Source organism: Parasteatoda tepidariorum, chromosome 1 (genome assembly GCF_982258835.1).
Source record: "Parasteatoda tepidariorum strain Cologne lab strain chromosome 1, Ptep-v5.0, whole genome shotgun sequence".
Lineage (NCBI taxonomy): Eukaryota > Metazoa > Arthropoda > Arachnida > Araneae > Theridiidae > Parasteatoda > Parasteatoda tepidariorum.
Genome location: NC_141755.1, coordinates 126,087,166 through 126,099,327, shown reverse-complemented (window position 1 = coordinate 126,099,327; position 12,162 = coordinate 126,087,166). Strand labels below are relative to the sequence as shown.

Genomic DNA, 12,162 nt, shown 5'->3' with positions numbered 1-12,162 from the left:
AAGCTTTTTAAGCTCCATACATTTATTAACTTCATAATGTTTGATTGTGTTTATGTAGAATTCAGCTTTTTTGGCTAACTGGTACTTTCATTCCTGGAAATAACAAATTTATATCAATGTAAATTTAAGTTACATCAATGCATTCATGATTTTTATGCAACACTATTTTAATTTTCAATTACTGATTAGCAACAATTTTGGTAAGCAAAGGGTTAGTTTGTAATTGTCAAAATTTTTGTTAACAAGCACTCATAAAATTAAAATAATTTTCCCTATAGTGATACAGAAACAATTTTATATTAAACTAAAATATTAGTTTTTGGAAATGGATTTTCAAGTTACTAAATTGATTGTTTTTTCCCCCTTTTTTTCATTTTTTTTATGTATTTATATATTTTGTTTCTCTTCTAGACTTTAGGAAAATTTACCATATTTATGTGTGGCAACCTCTCTACGTCTTTCTTTTGTGTCATATTTCTTCACTGCTTCTATTGGTTAACTTTTTTTAAGGTAAGAATATTTTATGTATGATTTGGGAGTTCTTTGGTAAAATTGTCTCCCGAGCAAATTCTCTTCTGTATAGTGCAAGAACTATAAAACTAGGCACAACTCAATCATATTTAGTGATGGGAGGGTCTAAAATTATCCGAAAAAGAATCGTGCCTTTTTATGGAAAGTTCTAAAATGTAGTGGTTAATAAAATTGTAGTCTCACTAAAATTTTCTGAAATTTTAATAAAATCTAATTGATATTTTTATCTTTAGATCTCTTAAATTGCACTATTTTGATTTAGACCTAGATTGGCCTCTTATTTTTCAGTCAAAACCTGGAAATTCACCTTCAATTCTTGAAGTTCTTGGAAAAATTTAATCTCTTGATTTTTTTCCATCAGGACAATACAGGTTATGGGACCCCTCCAGTTGAAACTCTTAAATGCTCTCAATGCTTCTTTCCCACTGAAAATTTCTTTCATTTTCTTATCAATTTGAAGACTGTATTTAACACAGTTGGGGTGAAAAAAGAACAGAAATATAATCTTTGAGTTGTTCACATAAATGAAACATCTATTCTGACACTTGATAGATGAATAATCAACTCCATAGGTCCTCATGTCTTACATTGTTTTTTTCTGTGAATCATGGGAGGTTTACTTTCAAGGAAGTGTAAACCCTGTTTCCTATCAAGAGATAGGTAGGTGTTACGGGGAGTAAACCTAAAAATTGAAACCGACTGAGGACTGTAATCTTCTATTCGGTATCATATGACTAACTTGAATATCTGAGTTAATAGGAAAATTATATTCATTTTTCTGTAGCTACATCTAGAATTATGTATTTATAACAAACTTTTCATATATTCTTTTTGTATAGAATTTTTTTTTTAAAGTTTAAATAAATATCCTTGTACATAGTTATTGTGGATTATTTAATTATTTCTATATCTTTGAAAATATTCTAAAAACAATTTAAGGCGTAACTTTGTAATAAACTTCGTTATTAGGGTACCCTTCACGTAAACTGACAACTCTCATAAACAAAGAAGTTTTTCTGTCCCAATAACGTCCGCTTCACCGAGGTTTCACTATATATATATATATATATATATACAGTATACTCACGCTATCTTGAACACCTTGTTATGTCAAAAAAAATACTTAGTCTATATTAATTTATTTAGTCAAAAGCCTAAATAATTGTGTAACTTACGCAAAATCTTGTTTACGCAACATTTATTCTGCCCTTACCAGCACCCTCATTTCTTTTGCATTCTCATTCACACGCAATAATGACTTTTTACGTGATTTGTTAAAGAAAAACTCAATCTTAAAGAACATGAGAATGACTAATAAATCAATTTTTGCATACCTGCCAAGTCTCTTGTTTTTTAACGAAAACTCCTGTATTTTGCCGCTATCTTCCATTTACCCATTTATTCTCACATTTCTTTGTACTTGTAAAGTAATAAAAAATATAAAAATTAGCGATAAAACATCTGCTGATGGCAAACATACTTCTCTTATTCCTTAACAGATCGTGCTATTGCCAGAACTGCAGTATGTTGAGTTTTTATTTAGTATAACTAATGGTTTAAAAAAAATCTTTTGATTAAGATTTACATAAAAATAATACTAAATGTAAGTGCTTATTTTTTCCAATTTTAACTTACTCGATTATGGATGATGTATCAAGACTTTACTCATAGCCTGAAAAATGTTGATTATAAAATCTTCATTATTTTATTTCTCCAATGTTGGCAGGTATGTTTTTGTTTCATGCATTGATTATTCCTAAAGAAGTGTACCATAAAAATTAAATTTTGATATTTTTTAGATTTTTTTAAAAATTTTTTGTTTTGATTCATATAATAAATTGTTATAAGGGTTAAGAATAAAACTGTTTTTAAATTTTACATGAAAAGTTTTTTTTTCTTTGAATAAGACAATATTTTTTTATAATATTTGAATATATTATATTTGAATAATATATATATACAGTGAATTCGCGATAACTCAAATCTGATAGGACTGACGAAAAACTTCGACATATCGGAAGTTCGACTTACCGTTAGTTTCGGTTTTGGATTTTCAAAATATTGTCGGATTATTTAATTAATGCTCATCAATTACAAACCTTCTAAATGCTTACAATATTTAAGATCATTTTTCTGACAAGACATTTACGATAAGACTGTTTAAGCACTTTATGATACCCTGGTCCATCGGCTGCAACTTTGCTGTGTGTTTGGTGGGAGAAATTGCAAGTTTACTGCTTTCAAATTAGGTAAATCACTATGCGCTGTGCATTTATCCATAAAGAGTATCACTTTTCTCTTTTTAGCGAAGAATTTCCGACCCAATTTTCTTACATAGTCTTCAAATAAAACTGATGTCCTCCAAAACTTTTTGTTAGACTTGTAATCCAAAGGATACGTTTTTACATTCTTGAAACATTGGGGATTTCGGTATTTTCCGATAACAAGTAAGGGCAATTTCTCTGTCCCAGACGCATTTCCTTCTACTAGGACAGTCAAACGTTCCTTGCTCATTTTACCCCCTGAGCAGTTTTCATCCTTAAACATCATAGTCTTATTTGGAAGACATTTAAAAAATAAACCCATTTCATCAATATTGAAAACGTCATTTTAACTGTATCCTTGAAGTAAATTTGGTAACGTTTCATTTAACCACTGTTCACATACTTCAAGAGGGACAGCTTTAGCTTCTCCATGAAGAGAGCGAAAGACATTGTGTGTGTGTTGCGAAGGAAGGGGCAAGATATCAGCTCCTAGGTTTTTTTTCTTGCTTTAAAAGATCCAAAAAAAATCGAGTTAAAGGGAGTAAAATTCGAGTAATCGAGAATAATTAACATGAAATTGAAGATAAAAGGGTCGGGCCCTCATAAGAAAATCGAGTTATAGTAATATTCGAGTTATCATACTTCGAGTTATAGCGAATTGACTGTATATAGACACGCAGTAAAACCTCACTACTACAATATTTTGGGGACCAAATATATTGTTGTAGAGGGATATATTATTATATCGAGGGTCTACATACTTTGGGGACACAATAAAGATTTTTTTAAATTTTAATCTTATATATGTATTAACTATAGATCTAATTATATATTATATAAAAATTTAATTTGCAGAGTGGTGATTATGGTTAAATATGAAATCAGATAGTAATGTTACATCTCTAAAGAGATAAGGGAGGTCTATGTACAGTCCGCAAAAAAAAAAAAGATATCACCCTGAATAACTTTCGTTCTAATGATCGGATTTTCACGAACTAAGTGTTAATCTTAATGGTTCCTGGGGGTGAGCTCAAATATGCTAATTAATTAGTGCTAACTATTAATTAAGTTACGAAATCAGACACAAAAACGTACTTTCTCTGAATAAACATATATTTTTTCTTACATATTTGGATTCTTAACCTTCAAAATACAGTGCGTAGACGCAATCTAGGAAATATGGTCCCCATAGTTTGGTCAGGAGAGCGATCCAAAGCTCGTACCCCTTAATGTTAATTTCACTTTTTACGTTTTTAGTCATATTTTAAAAACTAATAAAGCAATTCGGAGAAAATTTCACCCAGTCATAAAACTCATTTACCCAAAGATAATTTCACGAAAAAAATAATTTTTAATAATTGTTAATTATTTTTTATTATTTAATTAAATTAAGGATGAAAAATTTTTGAATTATAAGGTATGAATTTTTTTATACCATATTAATCTACATATTTTTCAATTGAAAAATCTAAAGTTTCAACTGTTTTTATTTATTAGAAGCTGAGAAAAATTAAAATTAATTATTTTTGAAAAAATAATTTGGCGACAATGAAGAAATGATTAAATGGGGCGATTAATATTAAAATGTGATAAACTTGCGAGGAACTTGACTTCGCATGCTTAGCATAAAATTTCATTCATATTTTTTTCGCTAATAATCGTTTGCTTATCTTTTCATTTTTATTTTTTTAAGCTATAAAATACGATGTTTCTTTTTTAGTCGTCTAAAATTCTATTTGCAATTTAGTAAAGAAATTAGAATAAAACATTTTATTGAATAAAATACATTTTATGCAGAGAATGTGGAGTTTTATAAAAGCATGCTTCTGATAGAATATGATTATACAACAGATTGTGCTTATTTAATGTGATTATTTTTTATTTTTTAGTCTTTTTTTCTCAATAACTGATAAAATTTCAATAATATACATACGAATGAATAAATTTGGAATAAAATATTAATCAATTTCTTGAATATATATTTTATGAATATTAATAAAAATACGTAGTCAACATTTTTAAGCATCTCTCACAACATTGCAAATTTCTCAAAATCTTATAGGGAAAACTAACCAGTGAAGGAATACTTAAGCTTAGCTTGTCTTTAAAAAAAAATCATAAAAATTTCAAAATTTGTAATTTTAGCTAAATGACGTATTTTTTATTAAATGCATGTCGACAACTTTGTTATTAAATGCAAATTATGTAAAAAAAATTTAGATAACTTACATAATATTGTTTTAAGCTTTTGGTGGTTTAAATAATAAGTAGTAAGATAACCAAGTGAAGGAACAGTTCTTAAATTGAATAAACACTAAATTTTCCAGTGAATGAACACTTAATTTTGAGAATGTTTGATGCTCGTTAGGAATCCTTAGGCCACACAGATATCTATCGCCCTGTAGATGCCTGAATTGACGGATGTTAACACAGGCGGGCATTAGGAAAAAAAATCTTTTAAGTTTTCGTGCCCCCATTTCAGTATCTTAAGGGCCTTACGAGCTCTGTTTAAAAAGAGAGTATCATATCATATATATATATATATATATATATATATATATATATATATATATATATATAAGAAAACAAAAATAATCATAGTAGCAGTATTTGGTGGTAAATGTAGCTTATCGTAATTGAAGAATATGCTGTGCGACATTTTATGGTGAATTTGCGAACGTAAGTTTCAGAATGTATCGAAACATGAGGATGCTATTTGCTAATCATCTTTATCCAAAGAAAACCATGTAACGTAAATATCTAGCAAAATGAAGCAATTTTTTAAACAATGAATCATACAATATGCAACATATTATTTCAATATCTTATTCTTAAACATAACATATTTCAATGTTTTTAAAATGCCACTAAACATTCAGCAATTCATTGAGTTATAGAAAAAAGAAATATCGTAAATTATAGAAAACCTTGTGAATATGCATTAGAATTACTATACAATCTACATTTTATTTTTCAAGCACTTTTTTTTTCTTCAAACTTTCATGCCTAGAAGACTCGAATTTTGTATATAGCTATTATAAGTTATGTTAATTTGATTTTAGTATGAAATCCTCGAATAAACATAGCAAAAATAGCATAATCTAAATAATATCAGATAAATAGTTCATGTATTTAAATTCTAAAAACTTATAAATCGATTCAAATTTTCTTTTCAAGGGAGATTAAAATAATTTTTTTTTTTTTTTTTCTGCTTTTTGGACATAAATAAACTTAAAAATTGTCTATTGCCTAGAAACTTCGAGATGTTTTCTATTAACTATTAATTAAACCTCTCAGAGCAATCACAAAACATTATTTCAAATTTTTTACAGTCAGAAATTGGTTGCCTAGCAACCTAGTAAAATTAAGCGTTTCTCTTTTGAATCAGTCAATGGGTTATCTTAAAATATTTATTTGCGCAGGCGACTTTTTTTGGCGGTTTTCTGGACTATTGCCAAACATATAAACCTTTATTGCAACCCAATTTACGACCCAATTGTTTTAAAATTTTGTCTACCCCCCCCCCTAATTCAAGTGTCTAGATTCCAAATATGTAAAGAAAAATATATGTTTATTCAGAGAAAGTACGTTTTTGTGTCTGATTTCGTAACTTAATTAATAGTTAGCACTAATTAATTAGCATATTTGAGGTCACCCCCAGGAACCATTAAGATTGACACTTAGTTCGTGAAAATCGGATCATTAGAACGAAAGTTATTCAGGGTGATATCTTTTTTTTTTTTGCGGACTGTACATCAAGGATAGGGTATTGAAATCTGAATACAAAAGTCATTCACTGTGGTGAAAAGAAATAAGATAAGATCAGAAATTTTACAGGGGTTCAAAGAATATCACAATATTGAGAGGTGGATAACATTAACTCATATGCGCAAGGGACCAACAAAACATTATTGTTCTACCAGATATCATAGTAGTGAGAGTTCACTGTATATATTATAAAGAAAATATTTTTTTTTCTTCATGAATCTTGATTGTTAATGTTTGGATATCCTTCTATGCATTCTGAAGCTAATCTATTGCTGAGTTCTGTTCTAATATTTCAGAAACAAGATGTTTTACATTCTCTGCTGCCAATTCCCTCCCAAGAAAAGTTTTTAAGTGTTTATATTGGATTAGCTCTTACAATGAAAGTAAGAACTTTAAAATAAAAGTAAACAATTTGAGTTCTGAAAAATTATCTAATATTTTTTTCTTTTCAATTCAATCTTTGACAGGCGATCCAAGTCATCCACCTACTCTTCGTGCAGTGTAGCATAAATATCTTTTTTGTCGACTGGGAACGTCCGAGAGTGCGCTCGTCTTGCGTGAGCGTACGCTCGGCGACGACGACCAAGGGGGTGGCCGAGACGAACGTGAGTTCGGAGAATATTAAGGGGTGTTTGCCCAAAACCACACCTGACAAAATGCATACCGATATGGCTGGTATCAGTATATGGAGAACTTATTATGTGGCCAACGAATGGACCGAAATACAAAGTAAAAGAAAAATCAACTTGTGTGCTCAACTTTTTGGAGTTTTATTCTTTCTCAAAGTAAGCTTTTTTATCACATTAAAAGAAACTTTAAATCTAGTGAGTTATTTTGAATGCCTTCACTCAATATCATAAAACAGTGTTTTTTGTCTTTTAAATAGTTTATATGGCTGCACATTTCTTTTACATTCTCATTAATGTGAGTGAGGTACTAATTTGTTGCTTTATACCACAGGGAATCACCTAAAATAACAGGAAAAATGCAGGGAGTTTTTCTTTAGAAATTATTAATATACAGGGAATTTCCTTTTTTAGAAAGTGGTAGCCTCTCAAATTACAATCTATTGGATATTTAAGGATGATATTTCAGCCAAATTAAACTATTTCCTATAACATTATTTGTTTTGAGTATGTTCAGCTGTTCCTTCAATTATGACTAGTGTAGTAAGCCCAATACAGCTCATACAAGTGTTTTTCCTCTTAATATATATCCTATTGTGTTTAATTTGTGCAGGGAAATTTTTTTTTAGACTTGAAAGGAATGGAAACCTTATTCATAGTAGACCTTGTTTTCTCTTAAAACATTCAAACAAAATTTTAAAATATCAAAAAAGAAGTTTTTTTCTTGTATGCCAAATTTTATTTTAAAAACATTTTTTAGGATGACTAAAAATGAGAAAACTCAAATATTATGTTTATGATTATAATCATAAATATTTATTTCTATTCTTATTATTAATTTTGCTATCATTATTTTATTTTTATAATGTAACATAATGAACAAATTATCAGAAATTCAGCAAAGTGGCATCTACATGTTAAAACATGTATAGATCTTTTCTAATTGTCTTTATTATGTGTATTTAAATTGAAATTTGAAGTCTACTAAAATTATTAGCTGATGTATTGTCTGATATGTTTGTACATATAATAAATAGTTAAGGCAGATCTGAAAATTATCTTGTCAACATGTATTTAAGCAGATTCATTAGTTTTACATAAATAAATTTTAACTTTGCTCAATGTATCATTGTACACTGCATCAAGTTTCCTAAATTCAATATATATATATATGTGACATAAAAAGCTTCTATTAATCATTTTATGTTATCCTAATTAATTATTCAAATCGAAATGCTTTCTCACACTTTAAAAGCCACATCCTGCTCTTAAATCTATTTTTGGCCCAAGTATGCATTTAATTAAAAGCAGGACATTTTTCCCTTTGCTCTCTGTGGGAAATGATCCATCTATTTCATAAACCAATAGCAACTACTAAGATTTCCCTCTTTCCCTAAATTGAGACATTTTACGGATTTTACTTTGCAAGATTTTCCCTAACATATAACCAAGGAGCGCAACTTTTCATGTTCACTTTTACACTTTTTCATGACTGCTCTGTCTAATAATTAATAAATAAATTTTGTACCCTCCTTCCCGGCTTAAGACCTGTTTTATTCCTTCCACTCGTCAACGACGTTATATATATATATATATTAATCTTGTAGTAATGAGCATTTCCTTGTAAAAGTGGACATGAGGGTTGAAATTTCAATTTGTCTTAATTGTAACATGTAATATATCAAATTAAAGGTAAATGAATGAGATTTATGAAATTATAAGGAAAAATAACATAAAATTTTTCCTTGTATTATTTTTTTGAACTTGAAGTTAATATAATATAAAAAAATTTCAATTAGGAAAATCAGGGTCTTTTCATTTCACTCAGAAATAATATTTAAACCTACAGCGTTTTGATTTTCAGTGCATATATTTCTATTTGTGACTTTTATCTATCTTTTAAAGCATTTAATCTTTAAAAAAGGAAAAACTCAAATTTTAATACAAATATATTTATAAAGTCTCTCTGTCACGCCCATCACAAAAAATATACTTAATATGCCATAGAAAATGCATACCTTCATGAAAAAGCAGGAAACTTTGTAAAAGTCTAATTATTGTGATCCTTAATAAGTAAAAAGTATTAAAAATATATGAATTTTTTATTTTGGGATAAATTTTGGTGTGACGGGTGTGACAAAATCATTATAACGGGTGTGACAACATTTTAAATAACTATAAAAACTGTTCCTAAATGAAAACAAAGAGTTTAAACCATTTTTGTTTCCAAATAAATTAAAACAATGTTGTTAAGAATAATAAAAAATTATATAACATATTTAGCAATATTTATAATTACGAGAAAGTCATAATATTTTTCGATCTTTTGTGGTGGTAAGCGACGAACTTCAGCATGATAAATATGCTGTATGGGCTTTTTTAAATGCTATTTTAACGGATTTAAAAATTGAGTATCCTCAGTTACAAAGTCAGCATGGTAAATATGCTGTATGGACAAACTTCAGCATGATAAATATGCAGTATGGGCATTTTTAAATGCTACTTTAATGGATTTAAAAATTGAGTATCCTGAGCTGCGAAGAACAAAGATTTTTTCCGTTGGCTGTGCAGCACAATTCAAAAATAAGTATTCAATTTTGAACTTGTGCTTCGTTCAGGAAGATTTTCAATTAAATTGTGAATTGAAATTCTTTGCTACTTCCCTTGGAAAAGGTACAGTAGACGGCATTGGAGGGCTAATAAAATCAAAAGTTTGGCATCAGGTAAAATCCAGGAAAGGATCCTGAATCCAGGATCCTGCAATCAGCTTGTTCGTTTATTATTACTTACAGTATTATAATGAAATCTAACCAAAAAAAAAGAAAAAACTCTGAAAGGAAGGCTATTTTCTGGTCTCTAATAATGTTCAATGAGAGAGTAGAAAGGAAATTTCCCTAGGGTTGAACTAAACGCTTGAAGGATTGAATGGTTTGAAATGCAGTCCATAGTACAATAGTTGCCTTAGCCAGATGATTGAAGTTTAAATAATTAGAAGCTATTGATCGATGGTCATCAGCTTAACTATGATAACCAACTTAAATCAACATACAATGCACAAAATTAAATAAACAGAACACTTTAATCACTTTTGTTCTAGCGACTTAAATATCATTTACCAACATTATTAAGTCACCTCAGATGATATTTTAAGTGACCAAATCAGATACAAGTACATACTTTTAATAAATTTTTTTTTTTTGGTGGGTTTTATTTTTGACTTTTAAAATATGGGAGGGTAGCCAATATCTGAAAAAATATGATCCCCATACTTTAGGCTGGACAGCATTCAAAAATTAGGTCCCTTATTATTGATTTTAATTTTTGAATATTTTTTCTTTAAAGGAAATATTAACAGTTTGCTTCTAAAACTTTGTTGTGATGTTGTTGTCCAAATTCAAATGGTCGATGCAAAAATGCTTGAATTGCCAGAAACTTGATTCATAATTTTAAACTGTGCAATTTTAACTAATAAAATCTATAAAACGTTTTGCAATATTTTCATCATTAAATTTTAAAAATTTATTTTATTTCTTTTCAATTGTTATACCAAAATATTTTTTTAAAAAAATATTCAACTTTGAAACTTGTTTTTTCTTTCAAATATAGGTTCTTGACTTTGAAAGTTATGCCTTAGCTAGCTTAAAATTCAATTTGCCTCCTTCTGAAGTTCATAAATATGTGCCTTACAGTGCTTGCAGTCGACTAGCCCTCGGTGCTTCTGTTTTCCTGAGCTTAGCTCTTCTACAAGTAATAATAGAATTTCAATTGCAATTGACTGTCTGTATATTATTCTTTGTTTTTCCCAATGCAATACAGTCCCAATCTTTTTAGTTGTGCAGACCACCCATTTAGGAGAGAGATGCCGACTAACAACTATGAATTATACAGACACTCTCCAGAGATGCCAACTTGCTCTGGACAGTAAATATATATTTTAAAGTGGTAGTTTATCAATTGTGATTCTTGGTTTAATAAATTCAATTTAGTTGATTTTTATCCACCACTATTTCTAAATAATTCGTAGGCTTATATGATTCACCACTTTTAAATACTTATGTAATGCTATACCTTTTGAAAAGCAAGCAAAAATAGTCAAATATTTGCCAAGTTTACTTTGTAGTTATTTACCGTTATTTTAATTATTTTGGCGTGTTCGGAGCAGTTGGCATCTCTGACTCTTGACCAGTGTTTATGGCTCACATTCCATGGGCCATCCTGTACGTGAACTGAAATAAAGCAACCAAAATTTTACATTGTATGTATTTTATACAAAAATATAATCCAATTTTAATTCTTTCACTTGATTAAAAAGTAACTAAGCTAAGACCCATACCATGAGAGATAAGTCAACTTGTTGATTATGAGCTTTTAGTACTTTGGTTTTCAATATGATCGACTATGCAAAAAATAAACTGACATGAAGTATTATCATAAGGCCAATGCCAGTAAATTAGCCAAATTTCAAAGGATGAATCTTCGCAATTTTCTATGATTAATTTTTTTCCTATAGAAAACTTCACATCTAAGTACAAATTTACTATAAATTGAGCTATTTTATAGAATGCAAATTAAGAGTCATTTTACAGTTTTGGGAAAGGGTAAATGAGCAATGAAAATATTTTGTTCTCTAAGAGGAAAAGATTGGTGTTAATTTCTCAAACTAGAGATATGTTTTTTTAGATTTTGACTACATTATAAATAAATACAGGGCGTTCCAAGATAATTGGGACTAACTTTAAGGTGAATCATCATAAAGTTTCAGATTTTCCGAGCAACTCATGGTTGGAAACGTCTTCATCCGCCGCTAGGTAGTTCTGTTCTCATAAGCATTCGAGGAAACAGACCGGAATTTCTGCTATAATTTAAGCTATTGTTGCCTGCAAAGGAGTATGCAATGTTTTACGAAAACGAACTGGCTTGAGCAGCAGAAAGATTGTATTATTAAAGGCACCCTCTGAGAGATGTGTGAATAA

The 12,162-nt window shown here is 29.0% G+C and overlaps 1 protein-coding gene across 3 annotated transcripts in view; it reads left to right on the top strand.

The window, feature by feature from the left end:
* Window positions 1–12,162, top strand: part of LOC107445535 (meckelin) — a 78,248-nt gene that overhangs the window by 46,372 nt on the left and 19,714 nt on the right. For all 3 annotated transcript variants that reach the window (XR_011636682.2, XM_043050132.3, XM_043050129.3), the window contains exons 18-21: window positions 412–510; window positions 6,860–6,946; window positions 7,031–7,348; window positions 10,796–10,936. Coding sequence is in view for 2 of the 3 variants with exons in the window: in XM_043050132.3 (XP_042906066.2) it covers window positions 412–510; window positions 6,860–6,946; window positions 7,031–7,348; window positions 10,796–10,936 (645 nt within the window). In the remaining variant the exon portion in view is untranslated. The remainder of the gene's footprint in view (window positions 1–411; window positions 511–6,859; window positions 6,947–7,030; window positions 7,349–10,795; window positions 10,937–12,162) is intronic.